General features: G+C 52.4%; 2 protein-coding genes across 2 annotated transcripts; one reads left to right on the forward strand and one right to left on the reverse strand.

Annotated features, from left to right (window-relative positions):
* The first annotated feature begins 8,987 nt into the window (after nt 1-8,987).
* On the forward strand, nt 8,988-17,388 carry SERHL2 (serine hydrolase like 2). The gene is made up of 12 exons (XM_083827466.1): nt 8,988-9,130; nt 10,269-10,503; nt 10,575-10,688; nt 11,742-11,783; nt 12,506-12,525; nt 12,732-12,806; nt 13,571-13,680; nt 13,940-14,019; nt 14,365-14,399; nt 15,173-15,249; nt 16,106-16,199; nt 16,608-17,388. Exons 2-12 carry the CDS (start codon nt 10,356-10,358, stop codon nt 16,722-16,724), a joined length of 912 nt encoding a protein of 303 aa, XP_083683592.1. The 5' UTR covers nt 8,988-9,130; nt 10,269-10,355; the 3' UTR covers nt 16,725-17,388.
* A 505-nt stretch (nt 17,389-17,893) lies between these two features.
* Nucleotides 17,894-21,433, reverse strand: RRP7A (ribosomal RNA processing 7 homolog A). Its single transcript, XM_083827475.1, has 7 exons — nt 21,207-21,433; nt 20,979-21,121; nt 20,744-20,869; nt 20,360-20,483; nt 19,618-19,715; nt 19,041-19,239; nt 17,894-18,560 (listed from the first exon to the last, which is right to left on the reverse strand). The coding sequence occupies exons 1-7, from the start codon at nt 21,256-21,258 to the stop codon at nt 18,475-18,477; spliced, it is 828 nt and encodes a 275-aa protein (XP_083683601.1). The 5' UTR covers nt 21,259-21,433; the 3' UTR covers nt 17,894-18,474.
* Nucleotides 21,434-21,489: the final 56 nt, after the last annotated feature.

Genomic DNA, 21,489 nt, shown 5'->3' on the forward strand with positions numbered 1-21,489 from the left:
AAACAAAAAACAGCAAATTCCCTAGAACCAAGAGACTCCCCCCTCTCTCACACCGCTGGATTGGTGCCATTTACTCAACTGCTCGTAGCACATGGACACCCGTCTGAAAGGCTCTGTGCAGTGGCAGGGAGGACACAGGCAAGTGAATGGTCCCGCTGTGTGCAACCCACTTTGAGCCCTGCCCAGGACGCTGATGACAGTGAGGAGAAGAATAGCTCCCTAGGGGAGGCCAGGATTTGTTCTTATTTTTACATGTAGTATCAACCCCCTTGTTTTTTCTTCCGCCTGAGGATGTGTACACTCTCCCTATCCCTGATACTAAAACTTTAAGAAACATTAAACATGAAAGCGTGACGTGACAGAGCTGTTGACAAAATGAAATGTTTCCACAGTGTTTTCATCTCAAGTCCAGCTGCTGCGGGCAGTAGGTCTGAGTGCCTGACGATACCTTTGGATCACAGTTCTGCTTTGTGGCATTTCTTTGCTCGTTGTTCAGCAACCCCCAAAGCCTTTGGTAAGTTTGGAGATGTTGATCTCCAACAGCTGGACGAGGATGGCTTTCTGGGAAAGCGAAGGCTTGCATTGTCCCACGGGAAGAGAGAAACTAATACAGTGAGGAAAAGAACTGAGGTGGGGAGAACGAAGCACTGAAAATCTGGAGGAGAGGTGCAAAAAAGCAAAACGAGAAGAACGTAGAAGGCAGGCGGTGTGCTGGGGGTGGGAAGGTGGGTGGCCACGTTAGGTGCATGGAAGCTCAGCTGGGGCGGGAGCATCATCTCCAGATGATGAAGGGATGACCTAGAGGCTCAGTGCTTTACTGGGTCCCCAGCCAGACCCAGACCTGCTGTCGTCCAAAAGTGTGCACGCTGGCTTTGCAGGTGGGACCTGGGTGGGAGATGAACCACACTGCATGTAGCCTGCCCTGGTGATGATCGATCAGAGCGGCCCAGACACAGCCTGGGGGGTTCCTGCCAGCTGCTGAAATGGCAAAGGAAGGGAGAGAGAAGCAAGCACGGGGCAGGCCTGGATACCCCAGCACGAGCAATGAAACGGTGCACAAGATGTTGTGCAGAGGAGGACGAAGGATGCTTGGGGCGTGGGTAGGAAATGATTGCCACAGCCTCCTGATGTGCTCTGTGTCCAGCCTGCAGACAGCAAAAAAATGTACAGCTGTTTACTGCATACAGTCTTAGATAGCTTTTCCTTTTCACTCTTCTGCCCTTTCTAGGTAGTCCCATAACTTCCTAAAAGCCTCCTTTGGGGGGATGCAAACAGCAAAGCATTAAGAGGAAAAGAAAAAAAAAACACAGAAAGAGAAAGCTGGGAGGACAAAACCATCATGCAAAAATCCCCCAGTCCCCTGCTTCCCCTCCCCCCTGAAAAAAAAAAAATCAACACCAAACAAAAACACCTTTCTGTGGTTTTGAGTGAGCGGAGGCTGCATTAGTTCAACTCTTATGAGAAAAATTAGCACGAGTAGTGGCCCCTTTGCGTGAAGCCGTGGCCAGGCCCCTCCTCCCCCTCCAAGAGCTAGGCTCTTCTCAGTATTGAAGAGAAGCTGCTTTCCAGGAAAGCGAAGGTACGCGCTGCCCGGCGTGCACTGACCCGGCGAGGCTGCAGCAAGGCAGCGAGGCCGCTTGCAGGCTGCCGGCCTCCCGCACCCAACGGCGTCGGGGCTGGGGGCCGGGGATCCAAAACCCACTGTGCCATGGGCAGCTGGAGAAAGCAGCGCTGGCATTCGGTCTGGCCCGCGACACCCTCTGCTGTTCTGGCAGAGGAGGGAGAGGAAAGGGAGGGCACTTCTTGCTGGTTGCCGGCGTAGCTGGGGCTCCTCGCGCACCCCTGGGTCGTCTGAGGAAGGAAGGCCCAGCACCTGGTGACCTTCTAGGTTTTCAAAGAAAGCACCAGGCTGCATAGCCCAAAAGGTATTTAGGTCAGATTTAAGCAGCTGCAGAGAACACAAACAGCCTTGTATAACTGTATAGCCAACTGCTCCCTAGCTCCGAATCAGGCCCACACATACAACACCTCAGAGCACTACCAGAAGATCCAGGACAGAGGCGAGGTGCCACCAGCCCGCTGCACCATGGACCCAGGTGTGAGCTCCCTGGGGCTCTGTGGACCCATGAATCTACAACCACCTCAGCTATCTCCTCCTAACGTTGCCACCTACCAGACACGGAGGGAGAAGCTCAGTAAGGACTTATTTCATTGTGCCTGTGAGGCCTATCGCTTCTCCCCAATATCCCGTGTTTTCAGGCCATGTTCTTAGGTGCCTAGGAGTGCTGTCCAAAAACGGTCAGCCAAGCCTGGAGCCCTCTGACCTCATTTCTTCTCCTGGAATGTGTGGCCTTACCCCCGTCCTTGCTTCCGCAGACTTGTTCCCCCACGCTGAGACAGGAGGTGATGCTGAGCCCCACTCAGAGGAGACAGGCACCAAGCCCTGACCTATGCCCACCTCCTTCAGGGTTTTCACAGAATCAGAATGGTTAAGGACCTCTGGAGGCCAACTGGGCTGATCCCCCTGCTAAAGCATGGCCTGCTAGCGCAGGCTGCCCAGGATCACGTCCAAGTGGCTTTTGAAGATCTCCAGGGAGGCAGAGTCCGCAACCTCTCTGGGAAACCTGTGCCAGTGCTCTGTCACCCAAAGCCAAACAAAAACAGCCACAAGCAGCCATCCTGAAAGGGCAATCCAAGACACAGACACACTGAGGAAAGGTCTGAAGTGATTGCTGGACCTAGAAGTAGGAGTTTCCTCAAATGAATAAGCTGAGCTTCTAAATGAAGAAAAATAATGTAGAAGACAAGAAAGAGTATAGCTATGAGCTATAATTTTAGGAGTGTTTGTAGCAAAAACACCACAGGCTGGTACCATCTGACAGTGGTGTCTGTTGCACTAGACTAGTTCCAGACTGGTCTGCTTTCTTGATAATTACATAGCAAAGGACTGTGTCATTATGGTTGTTTTGTAAAACATCCCATCTTGATTCAAAAATTGCCAGTGGTAGGGAAGCTGACACCATCCTAAGTAAACGGTTCAAGTATTTAACTACTTTCACCATTATAAAATGTATACCCTGTCTCTAGACTTTTTTCTTGAGCTATTGTTGGCCCCAGCAGCTCTCAGAAGAGCAAAAATTCAATTCCCACATAGTTATATTTAGGCTTGATCATATCAGTCTTAAGCTCTCCTCCCCCACAAGATGTCTTCCAACCTGTAGGCAGCTTCTCCAATTTCTTAACTTCCTCCCTGAATTGTAGGTGTTAAAATGGCAAATTCTTTCACGCCAACAGTCACAACCATAGAATTAGCAGATGCAATACAATCTCCTGCAATATAATCTCATTCCACCTGCTCCACATTCCCTGCTCACACATCTGAGGATCAAATTAGCCTTTGCAACTGCAGCAGTGCAAGCTCCCATTCAGTAGCTCCTACACCATGAGTAAAGCCTTCACCTGAGTCCCTTCTCCCACGAACAGAGCTGCCAGCCCACGAGTGGGGCCCATGTCAAGTAACTTACCAGTGGGCTGTTTCAAAAACACACATTATTCTCTTCTACCTACTTCAACATTTGGACACTTTAGCTAGCGAACTTTCTATCCAATTGTGACAAAATTTATTAATTTGGTATCACTGTAGTTTTTGTTTGTTTGTTTAATCAAAACGCAAAGTTAAGACCATGTCAAATTCCTTGCTGGAGCCCTATTACAACAATAGCCTTTGTGTTTATTAGCTAAATCCACATCCTAAACCTATATCTCCATAAGTTACCAGCTCAGTTTTATGGATTTTTTCCATCAACACAAGACTTGGTATTAACTACAACTCTCCTCTTGCTTTTAATGATTCTTGTATGCACCATGTCCTTATTTTGTCTGAGGTCAGTAAGGAGCTGGTAGGCCTGTAATTACAAGTGTCAGATTACTTCATTTTTTTGCTATTATTTCTTCTCAGCTTATGGGGAATCTGCCAGATCTTCAAAGTGAAGGAGGGTTAAGCCTAGGCAAGAGCTGGATAGAAAATCCTCCTCTTCCCCCTCAATTAAATACATCAAAATAGGTGCTTAATCTATCAGCAAGTACAGGTTTTGTAGAGACCTGGAGAGCAGCTCTCCTCACTAGTTAACCAAAACAGGCCCAAGGGATGGGAACCAGCAGAGACTCCTGCATCTGAATCCTAAATATAAAGGACTTTCTGATTAAGGAGGAAGTGGAAAGCTGAGACAGGAAAGAGTTTATTTGTATGATGGGTGCTCATATATAATTTATATGCAATAAATGTTTCTAGCTATTTCATTAGTTGCAAATAAAGTAATACAAATGTGCACCACTTGCAGCTGATGCATGGTGTGTGCCTGAGGCTGCTGCCAGCTGAATAGCGGTGATTCACGTGGGGATGATTTAACACTCCAGCATCGTCGCTATCCAAATTCTGCTGCAGGTTAATCCCTGGAGCAGATGCTCACCACTTTTTCAACCACTCGTAGCTTGGCTTATTAACTTAAGCTGCCAAAGATTTCCATTTAAACTATCATGTTGGCTCCAGCCTGTGGTGGGTAAAGAGCCAGCATATATTTGTCTCTCTTACCTTCTGCAGGGCTGGAGAGCTCTGGGACAAGGAGTGCAACGGGCTTGTGTGTGCCTCGAGCCAGGCGAGAGAAAACAACCTAAACCATCAGAGCCTTTTCTGAGCTTAATATGTTAGCAGCTATTTCACAGTCATAGAATGGCTTGGGTTGGAAGGGACCTTAAAGATCATCTAATTCCAATGCCCCTGCCATGGGCAGGGACACCTCCCACCTGACCAGGTTGGCCAAAGCCCCATCCAGCCTGGCCTTGAACACCTCCAGGGATGGGGATGTTCCTCTGCCAAGGAGGATACCAAAGAGTGTGCATGACAAAGGGCAGATGGCCCATTAGGGATCCATGTTCTGAGGAGCAGGGGCTTCCCTGTTGTCATTGAGTGTCTCTCTGTTTCCCCCAGCCCCACTGTGGGCTGCCCCACCAGTGTGGGGCTTTATATACTGGTTGTGCTATCCACTGGAAAAAAAAATGAGTTAAGCTAGCAATAGCATGCTTTTTTACTCATGTAACTGTGTGAGAGAGTTTGGGGTACAGGGCTATAACTAATAAATGACCATAAATAGATCAATATGCCAGCACTTTAAGGCTTGAATCCGAATAGCTATGGGGAATTTGTCCCTTGGTAGCAATCAATCTGCTGTACTTAAAGTTTCCTCACCAGATCTGCAGCTAGCACAAACTGATCAATGCTGTTCCAAGTCAGCAGAGCGTAACAGCTTTGCATGTCCCATGATTTACACTTGCAAGTCTCCTCCTCCTCTGCAAGGACGCAGAGGTTAAATTATCCTTTGCTAAGTGCATGGGACATCTCAAACTAACTCCCAGTCTTTTATGCAAAACCAGCCTCTTACACTAGCCCAGCAAACACCTCAGCACCTTGCCAAGTGAAGTCTAATTTGCTCCCACACCGGCAGCAAATCCACTGCAGTAGCCTGCAGCACTTCTTAGAAGTAGATGTTGCAGAATGAATTCTGTGAGCCACCCAGATTTTGCCATGCATCCTCAATAGTCCTCTCCTCGGAAATGGTTTGCCAGGTGGTGTCAGAGGGAAGATATGCAGTCTTGCAGGATACTGGGCTGCCCTTTCAAAATGGCTAAACAGCATTGCTAGAGTGGAGAAGAGTGGATATGAGGGACCTGGAAAAGATCTCAACAATCTGCCTTTGACTTATAGGGTGACAGCAACGCTGCTGAGGAAGGGTCCAAGGCTGCATCCCAGTGCATTGTAAAACCTTCTTCACTTGGAGCTCCAGCTCTGAAAGAAGGTCCTCTCTGGAACAGCTGTCTTTGTTTGGGGAAAGTGTTCTCTCTGTGCTGCTCCCATGGGCAAATCTGTTTCTGAATCACAGATCTGACTGGTGTGCCAGGTGTTTTGTGCCTACCTACAGTGGAGACAGGAACGGTGGGGAGGGAATGAGAGGTGAAAACAACTCACTCAGGCAAATGGAAACACAGCTAGAATGGCTGGGAAGGGGGAAGCAAGAGTAGCCATTTGGGAATTTGAGGTGGGACCATCCTACCAGAAACATGTTGCTCGTCCCTGGGAATACCCCTCTGTCCCACATCATCTATTGCTGGTGATTTCTGTAAGGAATTTTCCCTTTCCCCTGAGGTTCCTGTTGATGGAGCCTCCTACCAAAAAGTGATTTGAGATGCAAGACATGGCAGTCAGAATTCACTGGAGGAGTCATACTTCCCACCCAACACCCAGAGGTCATCTCTGTGGCTCAAAGCAAAAAAGCCCAGATTCCTCTGGCTGCTTGATGCAGGATGACTTCTGGCTGCAGAATGACGGGGGAGAGGGTCCAAGACCTGTGAGTGGTGATGCACATACCTGCAGGGCAAGCAATTAGAGCAGGATCCCCCAAGCATGGCTTGTGCCTGAAAACTTGTGTTAAACGGAGGTCAGGGCTGTCTGATAAGCAAATTTGATAACTACTACCTACCTACAATCTCTGTCAAGAGCTCTAGGCTGTTAACGAGCTCCCTGGAACCAGCTCTCAGCATGTAGCTCTCAAAGGATGTCACCTACAGGCACAAAAGTTCTCAGAGGTGAAGTTCCCCATGCCCTGGGGACATGTGGCAGCTGAGACCTGGGGACTCCAGAGGGGTACGCTGTGCTGTGCTTGTATGGCTGGCTGGCCAACACCAACACCTTTGATGGGCTTGTTCCAGTGTCCCCCAGAGATGACTCTGGCACACAAGTATGGGCTGTGTGTTGTGCTTCAGGTCTGCATGCCTGATGCTCTCTACTTTTCAGATTGCAGTTGTGCAGCAATAGATTTTCCTGGCCCATGGCCTGTTGTCCCACCAACTGCAGGGATTTGTGTGAGGGGTCCACATCACTCCTGATCCTGACACAGGGTCCCATTCCTCAGGAGCTGTCACAGACAGAAGAACTGCAAGCCTACCAGCCACTGCCTGTGAGCAGCCCCTTGCAGCCACTGCCTGAGTTACACTGCTTTTGGGTGGCTTCTTATGTTCAAATCCTAGCAAATCAAGGGAAGGCCCTGCCCTCCATAACGGCAGTAGCAATGATTGAGTACGTATCTGTTCTGCCAAGTTATTTCTTGCTTTTCACCTTTTGTAATCAGACACCCACCTCTGACACATGTAGGAAAGAAGCTATAGATGGTACTGTGGCCTCTCTCCCTTTGCGTGGTTCCCCAGCACTCGTGGTCTGCTTGCCGGCTTCTCATTGATGCAGAAGGCCTAAGAAAAAGCAAAGCATTAGACTTTCCAAACCTAAAGGAATTCACATTGATTTCCCTTCTAATGGTTCACCTGGAGGGGAGGTTGTGAGCTGCACAGCACTTTCATTTCTTCTGTGTGATGGGTCCCCAAGCTTTTTACCTTTCTGCCGTGGTACAGAGCCTACTTTGCCAGGATGTGTTTGAGATAGGCAGGAGAAACAGGGCTGTAAGCTTCCATGTTGGTTTCTTTCAAGCTTCACAGGCTGTTCTAAAAATGTATTGTGCAATTTAGGAGACTGATGTGCTGAACTGAGCACAGAGATTTCAATTACCAATATCAAAATGAGTCCCTAAGAACAGACATCCGTTCTGTTCTCTCCAGTCGTACCAGCAAGGTGTCCCACTGCTCAAAGCGCAGTCTGACTTTTCCTCTTCTGGCTGCTCGAGTCCTTGACTGAAGGTGAATGGTTGTGGTCTGTGTTAGGCCCGATAGACTCTGCTAGAGGGAATGCTGGGCACCAGCAAGCAGCATTCACAAGGGTACTCAGGTATAGACTTCATTGTGAACTTTTTCTTGAAGCCTGGTCTATGTAGCCAACCCATTTCTGGACAAATAATAAATATAACTGTGTGGAAACCTCTCGGGCTGGGAGGGGTCTGCTTTTGTAGAAGAGTAGAGCTGCTCATGCAGTGCTGTCTGTGATGTGCCGCAACTTAGCCCTGCAGTAGTCAGCTCATGAAGATGGGTCACAGCATCAGTAAGTGACTCTTGTCCCTGAAGCAATGTGATTACAACAAATGTTAGAGTTCAGAAGAGTTTCTCCGTCAGAAAGTGATGTCAGTCCAGCATTGGTGTCAAGCACAGAGCTTGTTTGATGTCCCTATGATACTCCTGGGCAACATTTAAAACATCTCACACTGTAAGGCTGCAGTACAGGCAGTTTCCACTAGCAGTAAGGTGCCTTGTGAAGGCAGTCAAGGATGCAACAGTACCTCCATGACTGAGACTCCTTACAGATCCAGTAGGCGGATCACAGCTTCAGACCCTTTGTTATTCTCGTTACAGAAAACAGGCTACGAACTTGATAGCACGTACCTCAGTGAACACATTTAAAGAGAGATCTTACATAGTAAGTGGGGTTCCCCTTCTGAGCTTTGACAGCCTAGGGAAGCCAAACCTGCACCTCATTTCTCAACTCCCAGCACCTCCTCTCATTTCCCCTGCACAATGTGGGCCAAGGTAACCACAGCCCTGCACATCTCACCCTCCAAGGACATGGCAAAAAGGCAGAGGAGGACAAACAGCACCCACGCCACACCACACAGACAGATGACGGCTTGTGGGGCTCCACGTAAAACACCGGCTGCTTCCCCACCAGCTCCTCTCTGCCGTGGGCACTGAAGGCCAGAGCTTGCAGGAGCTGGGTCAGGCTCCAGGGCAAGATAGAGGAGATGGAGGCTGCAATGGCTTTACTTGCTTGTGTAGGTGAGAGATTGGAGGGCTGCGGAACTGGGCAGGCTGGGTTGCTGCTATTGGGAGAGCCTGGCCATGAGGAAAGCCCATGGGCGTGGTGTTGGGAAGGGTCACTCATTGACCAGGACGTGTCCTTGCTCACGGCCAGAGGCCCCCTTCTAGCTGCCACCCCCTCTGCCCATGGCTGCGGGACAGCAACGAGGCGGGCCCAACATGGCTGCGGCCGCCCCGGGCCGGCGGCGGGGCAGGGGAAGGAGGCGGGGGCAGCCGGGCCGCGGGGCGGTGCGGGGCAGCCGGGGTCCGCCCCGCCGCCTCCAGCCGCCGGGCTCCGTCCTCCTGCCGCGGCCTCGCTCCGCCGTCCCGAGCAGACAGAGGGGTAGGAGGGCAGCCGGGGCCGTGCCTCCCCCCGCGGCGCTCCGGGGGGGCCGGTGCCCGGGGAGCCCTTGGCTGGGGCCGGGACCGGGACCCCCCGGCCCCGCTGGGGTCCGGCCGTGCCCGGGCTGCGGGTGTCGGGGGGGAGCCCCGCAGCGCCCGGGGGTGGCGGGTAGGAGGAGGCAGGTCCAAGGTCTGTCCGCCTGTCTGTCTGTCGGTCTGTCCGTCCGTAGCTGCCGGGATCAGGCCCGGCGAGGGCAAACGGGGTCGGACCCGGCCGTCAGCGGGCGGGGCGAGGGCGCTGGGCTGAGGGCGGCGCTGCTGCAGCTGAAGTGGGCGCCTGGGCGGTGGGGGGGGAGGCTCCAGGAGCATCTGGTCAGGTCCGTGGTGGCCTCCAGGTGCCCTCAGGGCCCTGAGAGCGGTGCCCTTTTCCAGTTTGCTCCCTCTGTCCTCCTCCTCCTCCATCAGGAGGGACTTGCTGTAGGGTGATTGCAGCGGGGTGTCAGAGGGCTGTGTAAGGGGGCACAAACCAAAACGAGTGACTGGGAAAGGGACACAGCGTGAGAGAAATGGGGCTGGGTTTGGGGGCGTCAGGCCGCCCATGAGGGGCTCCAGGGACCAGATGGGCTTGGGGGTAATGGGAGGATATTCAGGACACCCCTGGAAGAACCCCGGAGGCTGGGCAGTACTGGGGGGATCACTGGAAAGCCTGGGGCTGAGGAAAAGGTGAGGTGTAGCTCAGTGACTGCCAGGGCAGTAGGTAGCTGTGAGAAGGTGGCAATAATCTAATACTGAAGACAGTATCCTCATTCCCAAAATTGCCTGCTTGGTCCAAGACAGGTGCCTGACTCCTTGCAGCTAGCTGGGGAAATTCTGCTTGCTTCCCTCTTGCCAGATCGCTTGTGCCTTCTGGTCAGGTCGCAGCTGCTGCGGAGACGCAAGAGGAGTTTTTCTCCTCCTGCGCAGGGAAAGCTTGTTTCTTCCTAGGAGCATTGCTGGTACGTGCTGGGAGGGGGCGTCCCCAAGCAGGCAAGCAGGAATGGCAGCTTGGGTTGTTAAATGGGGAGCTATAAATCAGCAAGCTGCTAATTAAGACCGCAGAAGACTGGCGAGTTACTAAAGACCTGTATTACTCTTTTCAGAGCTCTGGGCCATTAACAAGCTCCCTGGGACCTGTTTCAAGCACGTGGCTCACAGGGGACATTGCTTGAGAGCGCTTTATTTTGGGCATGTTCTCAGAGGTGAAGTTTCCCGTGCCCTGGGGCCATTTGGCAGCCAAGGCCTGGGGACCCCCGGAGGGACACCCTGTGCTGTGCTTGCACGGCTGGCTGGACAATGCCAACACCTTTGACAGGCTCATCCCTCTGCTCCCCAAAGGTGGGTCTGGCTCACTGGGATGGCTCTTGCTGTGTTGCAGGGCCACCTGCCTGATGCTTTCTCCCTTTCAGATCACCATTATGTGGCAATGGATTTTTCTGGCCATGGTTTGTCATCCCACCGACCTGCAGGCTCCCCCTACCATTTTCTGGATTATGTGAGCGATGTGCGCCGGGTAGCAGCAGGTGGGTAGTTGAAGGAACCCTTGAGGGATGTTTGTGCAGGGGGTGCTCTATCATTCCTGCTCTTTGGAAGAAGTAGGCAGCATTTACTGCTTCTCCCCGTTCTGATGTTAGCTGGTGCTCTGGTAATGCAGACTGAATAAACATCCCCCTTTATCGCTGTTTGCTGAGGATAGGAAATGCTTCTGTACTGAAAACCAGCAGTGACTGAATATGCAGCTAAATGGTTCTGCCAGACTGACTTTTTGTAAGCAGCCAGCGACCACTAACCAGTGTTAGGTGTAAATTGGAGACTCTTCTGGTTCTCCCCATTGGCAGTTTGGTGCTTGCTTTAGTGCCATACAAACAAATGTGAAAGCCAGGGTGTCTCAGACTCCTAATAACTCCTGGTCTAACTGCATATCTGTGTGCTGATACTGGGAGAGCCTATGGCATGTGCAGTTTTGCATCCCTCATTCAGCATACAAAGAGCCTGGAGAAGAAGTTCTTTGGCGTGCCAGAGGGTAAAACACATCTTTCAGTGAGGTATGTTTCAGATGGCGGCATTGATGAAGTGGTATTTTCCCATGAGCCTCTCAGAGTGCCCTAAAAATGGTCTGAAGAGCCCGATTCGTTAAACGGCGTAAAGAGCTTTCACTTGGAATAATCCTCCTTTCACCGAGGCAGCAGACCTGGCTCAGCATCCTCACGGCTCCTGCTGAGCGCCCTGCAGCAGGGTGCTTTGTCAAGGTCTCCCCGTTCCAGCAGGTGCTGCCCAGTCAGGCTCCTTTGCTTATTGCCACTCTCGTGTCTGGCAGAGAGTGGGAACGTGCTGTAGTTTGCCATGCAGAGAGTGCTCGAGAGCTGTGTGACTTAACTACCAAGGAAATGAGGTGGTGGATGTTCTTTTTTCTTTAAAACCGGCCGACTTAGCCACCTCATTTCTGGGTTGGGAAGCAAATTAAGCTTTGCAGAAGCCCTCCTGGGAGAAGGGGCCTGTGGTGGTCGAGAAGCAGCAAGATGCCGCTGGTCGGGTTTCTAATGCAGCACTGTCTGTTTTTGTCTGTTGCCACTTAGCATTGCAGTGGAGACGGTTCACCCTGATGGGTCACAGTATGGGTAAGTGGCTCTTGTCCTTGTAAGCTGTGAGATTCACGGAAATATGAGTAGATAATTAATTTACAAGGCATGCTGCTAAGAGCTGGGTTGGAATATTTATTATATTGTGTCAAGTACCAGGTTCTTGCTTGAGTGATTCAAAAATCTGCACCCTTGTTTAGAATGCCTCTGTTTTCAAGACACTGTAGTACAAACAGCGTGGCTCTCCCTGTGGGCACTTCCTGAACTCCCAGGAGGGAACAGGGATGGGCAAAGAGGGTTGGTCTAAGGCAGCAGCATTCACAGCGGGCCTTCCTGCTGTCCCCGGGCTTTGTGGCCTTGTGGGCTCCAGGCAGGGTCTTGGTGGGTTACAGGGCTTGCAGAGGGGAACCAGGACTCTGTGTCCTGGGGACATAACTGGGTTTTGCCTTGATGTGGGTTTTGTTCCCCAGGGCTGCTCTGTACCTGCTGGCAGTAGTGTTTTAACTGGTAACTCTTCCTTCACCTTTGCTGCCTGAGAGGGAGATGGGGATGGGGCAGGCCGGGGACTCCAGCTGGCCTCCAGTCATCCCGTTCTCTGCTTGTGTTCTCCCTGCCGGGAGAGCTTTGCTCTGTAGCTTGGGCTTTGTCCCTTGGCACAAGGTGCGTTTGGGCCTCTAAGGCAGCTCCTGCTGTGGGGAAGAGGAGCTCCTGTTACCAGGGGGTGTCCTGCTTATAACTGAGCACCATTCTTTCCTTTGCAGGTGGGGCTGTGGCAGGAATGGTGAGTAAAACATTCTTTCTTCATGGGGTTTGTGACTTTTGCAGCTGGAACAACAAATGGGAGAGGAATAAAGGGACAGACTGTGTGAGACTTGGATCTCGGGGGAGGAGAGGCCGTTCTCTGACTCCTCTCCAGTGTAATAGGATGAAGACAACACTCAGTGCGCAGCTTTTTGCTTTGTCTCATAATGTTTCATCTTTCCTCAGTTCTGTTTCCTTTATCCTGAGATGGTGGACAAGCTGATCCTGCTGGAAAATCTGGGCTTTCTGCTAGCTCCAGAGGTTAGATTTCATGTGTTGTTCCCCTCCCTTTTGTTAAATAAAAAGAGATGTGTTTTTTTCCATCATTGTTCAAGGAAAGCACTGATGTGACCAGTCCTTTTGGCAGGCACAGACGTGCTTGTTGTTGCATGAAGCGTGGTCCCTGCTTAGGGTGGCCCTTGAAGAACACCTGGTAGTGCTGAGCATCCTGTAGCCCCGTAGCATTGAAATTCACTTGTCTGTACCGTGCTCGTGTGCAAAAGGAACTGGAATGTCTGGCCAAGCAGCTGCCTGCCAAGGTTGTCTTTTTGCCAACAGCTTGTTGGGTGACCTGGGTGCAAGACTAGCAGATTTCTTTTTCTGTTCCTGGCAGGGTATAAAGCTGCATTCCCAAACTGCCAGCATCACTCCCAGGTGCTGGGGGGTGGTAGGCAGAAGGTGGGGACAGAGGCACAGGGTCAGAGAGACAAAAGATATCAGATTTTCCTTGTTCTTTTGGACACTTGTCCTCAGCTCAAAAGCAAAGTGGGAGAGAGTAGAAGAGATTGTACAGGTGAAAAGTTAACAACTTTAAGCACTGCTGTATAGGTTTTCAGCTTCTACCTTGCCTATTATGTATTACTGTTCTCTTTCCCCCAGAAGTGTGCATGATATATGATGTCCGTAACTGGTAGGAATTCTGAGAGATGTTGAAGGGTGAAATACCCCTTTCTACCCTCTTGATTAGGGGTAAAATGACTCAGAAGAGGGAGGTTACTCCTGTGCTCTACATGGCTTTGTTTTAGGACACTGAGGCGTGGCTGAAATCAAAACGGATGGTTATCGACAGATTACTGAGCTTAGAGGCAAGGCAGCAAGCTCCCAAAGCACGTAGCCCTGAAGCAGCATTGCAGAGGTGGGTTCTCATCTGTCTCTTCATTTGCTGCCTGCCCTCATCTTGGACAGCTATGGTTGCTTGAACAATGAGGTGAAACTGTCCCTGTTCTGCCCGTTCGAGTCCTCCTCTGGAATCTCAGCAAGTCTCTTGGCTTCTGCAGCCAGCTTCCTGCTCTTCTCTGAAGCAGCCCGAGAGCTCGCTGTCACCTTGTCATGCCATTTTCGCTTCGCTTCCTCCCTTTTTCGGCAGCACAATCTCTCTGCCATGTCTCCTCCAGGCTGTTAGAAGCAAACAGACATCTGACAGCTGAGGGTGGGGCGATCCTGCTGCAGCGAGGAGCAACTGAGACACCCGCTGGTAAGGGGCTGCTTGGAGACAGGGCTCATCACAGCGCCGGCCCAACGCTGGGTGTAGGAAGGGAGCAGTGCCAACAGCCGTTGTCTTCCGCGGGGTACGGGGTGCCCTAGCTACAAGTTTACGCAGCCTGACTGGGATCGATTAGGTCTGGAGGCAGAGCTCTCCTCTCCCAGCAACTGAGGTTAGAATGGGTAAAGAAAAAGACATCTAAAAAGGAGAGCCCAGAAGTAATCCTGCTCCTCTTGTCTCAGAAAGTCTTGGGCAGACCCAGAGGTGAGGGGCAGAGGGGGCAGAGCAACTCCCTCTCTTCTGACTCATGGAAACCTTCCCTTGTTTTCATTCCAGGACTGGTGTATAACAGAGACATGAGAGTCCGTACGGTAAGCGGTGCAGTTCTGACTTGCCCCCTGCTGCTTCTAAGGCCTGAGCTTACAGAACACGGAGGTAGCGGAGGCCCACTCGCTGAGCCCCGGCTCTGCCTCCACCCAACCGTTTACTTACTGCTTCCCTAATTCCCACACCTCTTTTAAATGCTGCTGTTAAAAGAGCCTACACTTGATCATTAACTGACTCAGCTTACAGAGTCACTGGAAAATGTTACTGAATTTTTTAGCAGTTCCTGAGCCCCAGGGCCTCCCGGCCACATTTTCCTGCTGTTAAAACTCTTAAGGCAGCAGATGGATGGATGCTTTAGGTTAGCTTCTTTGTCGGGTCACCCTTATGAGAAGGGGGGAGGGAGTGGAACAAAGTCCCTTATATTTGATACTTTGATAGCTTTGTGCCACTATCGAGCAAGTAGGGCCTCCTCTACCTGTGCTACTGCCAGGCTGTGAAAGCCAGAGCATTGTACTATCTCCTTTTTAGTAAAAGGATTTTTAAAGCTTTTTCTCTGCTGTGAGATCATTCCCATATGTGCTGCAACCCAGCAGGCAGCGTTGTTGGCAGCCCTGAAACGCAGCTGGACAGAAGGAGCAGTTGCAGAGCCAGCCACTCTTGTGTGCAGCCTGGCAGCTTATCCGGTCTCTGCGCAGCAGCCGTGGGGCCTCAGCCTCTCCTGCCTTCAGAGCTGCTGCTGCCACGGGGTTTGGGGACGTGCTGCGTCCTCAGCTGCTGCCCCTGACCTTTGTTGCTCTCCCTGTCTTTGCACCTGCAGCAGAGTCGAGAATCCCTCACCGTGGAGCAGTGCGTGAAGCTCTTGCAGAAGATCCAGGATCGTGTGCTCATCGTTTTGTGAGTGAAGCACAAGCACAGCCAGCCCTCGCTGCTGGCCCACAGCCCTGGGCAGGGGGGGTGGCAGCTAGAAGGGGCCCCCCACTCCCCTGGGCTTCACGTTCCCTTCCCACACCCGGCCATCCCCTGTGGTTACCTTGGCCTGTGCTGTGCAGCGGCTATAAGTGGAGGTGCTGGGAGTTGAAAAATGAGGTGCAGGTTTGGCTTCGCTAGGCTGATCGAATCGTAAGAGCGGAGTCCTGTGCACTTAAGAATTTTCCCGTGTGCCCAGAGCAGAGCAATACAACGTCATAGTGAGGCCAGGTGCTCTGGGCCACTCAGAGCACATCTCTCGGAGCCTCAGACATCGCCTTGTCCCGTTACCGGCAGCACAAGCTTAATTCTCTAGGAGGTCTAACGCTGGCTTCTCCACGAGGACTGCCCTGGTACCTCCTCCTCCAAGCAGGGCACAACCTGTGATTAGTGTTTAAAGCAGCAGCATGGAAGGGGGAAAGGGACAGAGAGCTGCACAAGCTGGCTGGAAGGAAAAAAGAGCAGAAGATAGGGTGGGGCAGGGCATGATGGACAAGTTAAGGAGCCAGCCCCAAGAGGGTAATATTTAACCAGTCTCCGCTCTGATACTAGGCAGTGGCCTAAGGTCTTAAATGAATAGTTTGGCAGATAATAGCTGCTCAGCCAAGCTGTGCCTTGCGCCTCTGACTGCCACGTACGAACAGGTAACTGTGCTGTTTACAAGCAGCCGATAAAGAGCAGCTGGGGCTGTCACCCCAGTGTCCTGGGGACACTGCTTCTGCCCAGGACAGCCACAAAGAGAGACACACCGTGTGCTGTACTGAGCCTCGCTCTTACTTTTCAGAGCACAAGATGGACTCTTGGTACCGCACAAGCTGGAGAGCAAAAACCACTTTGTGATAGCCCTACGGGAGGCATTTGAGCGTACCCTCAAAGAGGTGAGAGCAGCCTTCATCCTCGCATCTCTGCGGGGCACCAAACCGGGAGCAGCTAGGAAGTAGCTTACCCCAGTGGACACCTGCACTGGGGGATTTGTCCTAAACAGCCCAGTCCTCACAAAGGGGGAAAGCCAAATTTTCCCCTGCTGCCAAAGTCCTGGTCAGCACTGCCCTCTGGAGCCAGCCCATCCCAATTCCTCCAGTCCCTGTCCTGCCTCCAGTCTGCTGGATTGTAATCTCCTTATGTGATGCTTTGTCTGTGGCTGGTATACGGCAACATAAAATCCAACCCTTTTTTGAGACACCATTTCCTCTAGCTTCCTCCCCTGGTGGGTGCCACAAAGCAAGCGTAGCTTGCCTGAGGGAACACTTTCCTCCTCTTTATCTGCTTGTGTCTTCTCCCTCCAGCACATCCAGCTAGTAGAAGTGCCCGGGAGTCATTTTGTGCACATGAACGAGCCTGAGGTGGTGTCCGGGATCATCAGCAACTTCCTGACAGTGCACAACACCAGAGCAAGGCTCTAGCAGGTTCCGCTGCAGCAGCAGTTCAGAACAGGGAGCTAAAAGCAGACTCTGGAGGAATTGTCACCTTTCCTACCTCACATCCAACAGCGGTTTCACGATGCTCATTCCTAAGCTGAACTTGTTGAACGGGTGGAAGCAGATCTGCTCATTTGTCCAAGGGAAAAGGAATTTTTCCTCCACTTCTAGCTCTGGCAGTGCAGGGTTAGATACTCAGTGGCCTTCCCTTTGCTTACTCCTAACTTTTGCACCCTGAAACAGAGCAGGAATACAGGCACAGGCATCCTCAGCGGGAGCAGCAGCAGCACCAGCTGTAGCACTGCAAGAGAGGGGTGGGGTGGCTCATTCTTGAATCCCCTCTGAGCATGGTGTGATCAGTCTCTTCCCAGGGGCAGACCTTCTGAAAAACACAGGAGCGTTCTGCTTCTCTGCTTATTCCCATGAGTACCTGAGCTCAGAGCGCCTCAATCTCTCTGTTCTACTGCTGCTTTTTAAAAAAAATGGCTTACATGAGAGCTCACCTGAGCACAGAAGGCCATTTCAATGAACTCCTAGGGAATGAGACATTAATCCTCTAGCTGAAACAGCTGGGAGAACTACTAGTAATGGAAAAGTTGGCAGAGATGATTTCTGTCCTTCTAAATAAAGATTGATCTTCTACTGTTAACGCGGTCTTTGACTGTACAGGAGAGCGGACTTTCTTTCAGGATGCTCACCCAAGCAGCTGAAGTGCCAATCTTAAGAGGCAGCGATTTTAACATGCCGTATCTAAAGCAGAATGCATGTAAAGCATCCATCTGCCTTGTAAATTGATGCAAAAAGCGAAATGAAGCAAGCAGGCCTGGCAATCTCCCCACGCAATAGAAACTGCATTGACAGTGGGTTTTCTAGGGGAGGGCGAATCTATTTCAGCCCAGCTCTGTGGAATTTTTCAGCACTTCCTCCGTACGCTCACGGTCAGTCCCTTACCAAGGCTGCAGGCAGTAAAATAACCGTGTGGAAGCCTGGGGTGGCTCCTTTCAGATCACAGCAGCAGCAGTCACAGACTGCTGGGGTGAAGTCCAAGTTGTGAGGGCAGCAGCAAAAGCGCTACCCCACGGCTGGATGTGCCTGTGGCCATCCTTACCTGCCTCCTGTTGAGGCCGACAGGAGGCCTGGGAATTTACCAGTCATTTTTGCCTTTTTTTTTTTTTTTTTAATTCCCAACGTCACTCCCTCCCCTTCTTCCTGACCCCCGGATAAACGCATAAAGGAGCACTGAGAAACAAGCCATGACTTTTATCACCACCCCAGTCCAGCACGTAAGAGGTTGCTTCCCACAGCAGAGCAAAGGGGAGAGAGGCGTTCCTGTGTGTTGGGAACAGAGCAGCAGTTTATTTACAATGCTTCAGCCATTCCCTGCCCCTGCAGAGGCTGTGCTGGGCCAATTCTGTCTCTCACCGAGCTTCGGGAAAGCCTTGGGTGGCAGGGAGATACAGGTTGTCACAGGACATGCCTCAGCCCCCTGGACCCACACACCATGGAAAATAGCGACGATGGCAGCGCAGACGTGGCCAGGAGAGCAGGAGGATGCCGGTGTGAGCGAAGCCAACTCCCCCTCCGGCTGTGGTTGCTGGGATCTCCCACTTCAGGTCCAGGGGCAGGGACAGCATGAAGCTGCCTCAATTCCTTGAAACTCTTTGGCATGTGGAGTCTGTTGGCATCTCTCCTGCCCTCTTCAGCGCAGGCATCTGAGGAAAGAGCTCGGCGTGGCTCAGTATGGCCTAAACTTGCGCTGGGCTCGCATCAGTGCGATTCTTTGCTTGTCCTCTTCAAATTTCTTCCTCAACTGGGCAATATCTGAAACAGGCAGAAAAAAAAAAAAGAAGGGATGTCACACAGGAGCAGCAGACCAACTCCCTCTCCCCAGGGAGCTCCACCTTGGCACACTGTGACGGGTTCAGTCCTGCCACTGAAAGCACCTACTTCCCAGAGCAGGTCCCTTTGCACCAGGGCTAAGAGCAGAGCTGAGGCTCTGGCTGCTCTCCTGCAGTGTTGCAGCTCCCTCTTGGGGACAGAACATGCTAGTTTTCCCTCTCAGCGGCTGCCTCTATGCAGACTGACAAAATCTGTTAGAAAGCCATGATCTGTACGCTCTCCCACAGATTGTTGGGCTGAGTGGTGGCAAGGGGCCCGCGGGAACTGGTGAGGCCATTCGCACCACCACCAAGCTGGCTGTTCACCTGCAGCTGGATGTAGTGGCTGCTGAAGGAGAAAGGATACTCTTTGGACCACAGTGTGAGAGAAAAGAGACAGGCAGGAGGGGACTCAGACACTCACGCTCTCTCTTGGTCTCGCGATGCTGCCAGGCGTAGAAGTTGAGCAGCTCTTTGCGGGCCCTTTTCCGCTTCTCCCTCTCCAGCACCCGCAGGTTGGCGGCCTCTGTCCGGGGCAGGCCAGGCTTCCGGCCCTTCCGTGTTACCTTCACCCAGCCCTCCTTATCTGGCACGCCCTCCTCCTGGGCCGCTTTGGCTTCTTCCTATAAAGACAGGAAGGCGAGGCGGCTTAGCGCAGTCAGGGCTGCCAGCCAGTCTGAAACACGGCTCCCCCCAAGGTCCCGCTTACCCACATGGAAAGTTACAGCAAGATTTGAAGGAAGGCATGGAACCAAGGACAAAGGCGCTCAAGTCTCAGTCACAACAGTGCATGCCAGGCAGGACCCATTTTATTTGTGGATACCAGGTGCGATGAACCAAACCAAACCAGAACGTGACTGTCCACCACCAACCCTTCTAGCCAGCGTGTTTCCCCCTCTGCCATTTGCAACAGGGCCTGGGCACTGAGAGATCCTCTCTCTCTTCCTTTCCTTCTCCAAACAAACTGCTTAGGCTGGGTTCCCTCCCCAGCCCGGCCTCACCTGTGCTATCTTTTTGTCATAGTCTTGCATGAAGGTGTCCACCTCAGTCTTCAGTTTTTCCTGATCCACTACTGAGTCTGCGTATCTGGCGATCCACTCTGAGACACAGACAGCAGAAGTCAGCCACAGAGTCTGTTAGAAGCAAGCTCTAGTGCAGTACATTTGAGCAGCTCTAGAGAGAACTGCTGTGGGAAACGACACGCTCCATTCCCATTTCTGTTCAGCTTCCCCGCTGCATTAGCTCATGAACAATCAATTTGAGGCCCAGGCCACAGGCAGTAAGCAACGGGAAGCTAAATGATGGGAAGAGCTTGCAACTTTCCCAAGCAGGAGTGAGCTACCTTAAGCCCAAGAGGTGCAACATTCAGGGCTGCCTTCCTACCAAGGGGTCATCTTGACAGCCATCTGGTGCCTGTTCATGAGTCTGGCCTCCATTCTGAGGGTAAAAAACAGCCAGCTTCTCTGGAGCTACATGAAATTGAAGAGATGTGGGGAAAAACTGCCCTTCCATTGGATCAACTGACCCCATCCTCCTGTAGGGTCACTTAGGCTCTACAACGTCCAGTACAAGATAGCAATATGATAGAGTAAAAAAAGGCAGAATAATGAAATGCTGGACATCTCCCCAGCTCAGGCTCATCACAAAGAGGTGAGAATGAAATTGGAACATGCTAGGTAGTATCCAGCAAGGAAAAGGTTTCCCCTGCTCCGGCTAACAGGAAGATTGCTGCTGCTTACTTACTGCTAATGCCAGTTTTCACAGGGTGACTGTCTGTTGATATCAGCAAGGGACCTTCCTCTGCCAGGGCCTTGACTGCTTGGATGCTAGCTGGTTTCTTGAACACCACGTATGCTACTTGAAATCCCTGAAAGAAAAAGACCCACCCTCGCCAGTCGGATATACCACGGTGATGCAGCAAAGAACTGAAGCATAAAATAGCAATCAAAGCACAAGTTACACAAGAATGGTTAAAAAAAAAAAAAAGATAAGGCAATTTTGAATCACGTTGCCAAGTCTCCCCACGCAGTTTTTCCACAACTCCTGCTAAACAGCACGGCTCAATACTCGAGATTTCTTCCCGTTGTGACCAGTGAAGCACCGGTTATCTCCCCCCCCGAGCTTTACCGTCGCAGTCCTGCGGCTGAAGAACTTGGAGCTGAGTTTTTCCGTCTTCTCCCCCGGCCCCGGCTTGTCCCTGACGTCCACGCCCTGCACCGGCCCGCAGCTGGCGAACAACCTGGACAGGGACTCCTTGGCACGGAGGTTACGAGACAAGAGTCAGGGCAGAGCAGGAGCGACTCGGCCCCGGGTCAGCGGTGTGGGAGGCCCCGCGAGGGGCCCGGCCGCCGGCCGCACTCACCGGGCCGCAGTACGGGGGCACGTTGAGGACGAAGAGGGTGCGGCCGGGCGGGTGCGCGTCGCCGGGCCCTTCCCGCACGCGGTGCTCCTTCACCAGCAGGCAGTGGGGCGAGCGCTGCCGCTCCCCGAACTTCACCGCCAGGGCTGCGGGGGACACAGCGGTTGGTTAGAGGCCCCGCTCCCGGCTCCCGGCCCCCGGCCCGGCGCGTCCCTCCCCGCCGCCCCTCACCCGTGTAGCCCGGCGGCGCCGCTCCTGCCGCACGCTGCCTGGCGGCCGCCATCTTAGCGCGGCGGGAAGCGGCGGGCAGCGAGGGCTGCCGGGAGCTGTAGTTCGCCCCGCGCCGCTCCTAATGGCGGCGGGGCCCGGCCCTGAGGGGGAGCCGGGCTGCGCTCACGCGGGGCGAGCCGGGGACAGCTCGCCTCGAGCCTCGCTTGAGGTAAAGCCCAAAGCCCCTGGCTCAGGGTTGCTGATGCTAAGGAGGCGGAGGGCACTGGGAGCTGTGGGAGGTGCT

The sequence above is a fragment of the Anser anser genome (genome assembly GCF_964211835.1).
Source record: "Anser anser genome assembly, chromosome: 1".
In the NCBI taxonomy this organism is placed as follows: domain Eukaryota; kingdom Metazoa; phylum Chordata; class Aves; order Anseriformes; family Anatidae; genus Anser; species Anser anser.

Excerpts from the sequence above, each read along its gene's own strand:
- RRP7A (XM_083827475.1), bottom strand. The coding sequence starts at position 21,258 with ATGGCGGCCGCCAGGCAGCGTGCGGCAGGAGCGGCGCCGCCGGGCTAC. Across the intron at positions 20,484-20,743 it reads TCAGCCGCAGGACTGCGACG|GGATTTCAAGTAGCATACGT; the intron begins GTAAAGCTCGGG and ends TTTTTCTTTCAG. Across the intron at positions 19,716-20,359 it reads TGTGAAAACTGGCATTAGCA|AGTGGATCGCCAGATACGCA; the intron begins GTAAGTAAGCAG and ends TCTGTGTCTCAG.
- SERHL2 (XM_083827466.1), top strand. The coding sequence starts at position 10,356 with ATGTTCTCAGAGGTGAAGTTTCCCGTGCCCTGGGGCCATTTGGCAGCC. Across the intron at positions 11,784-12,505 it reads CCTGATGGGTCACAGTATGG|GTGGGGCTGTGGCAGGAATG; the intron begins GTAAGTGGCTCT and ends TTTCCTTTGCAG. Across the intron at positions 12,526-12,731 it reads GTGGGGCTGTGGCAGGAATG|TTCTGTTTCCTTTATCCTGA; the intron begins GTGAGTAAAACA and ends ATCTTTCCTCAG.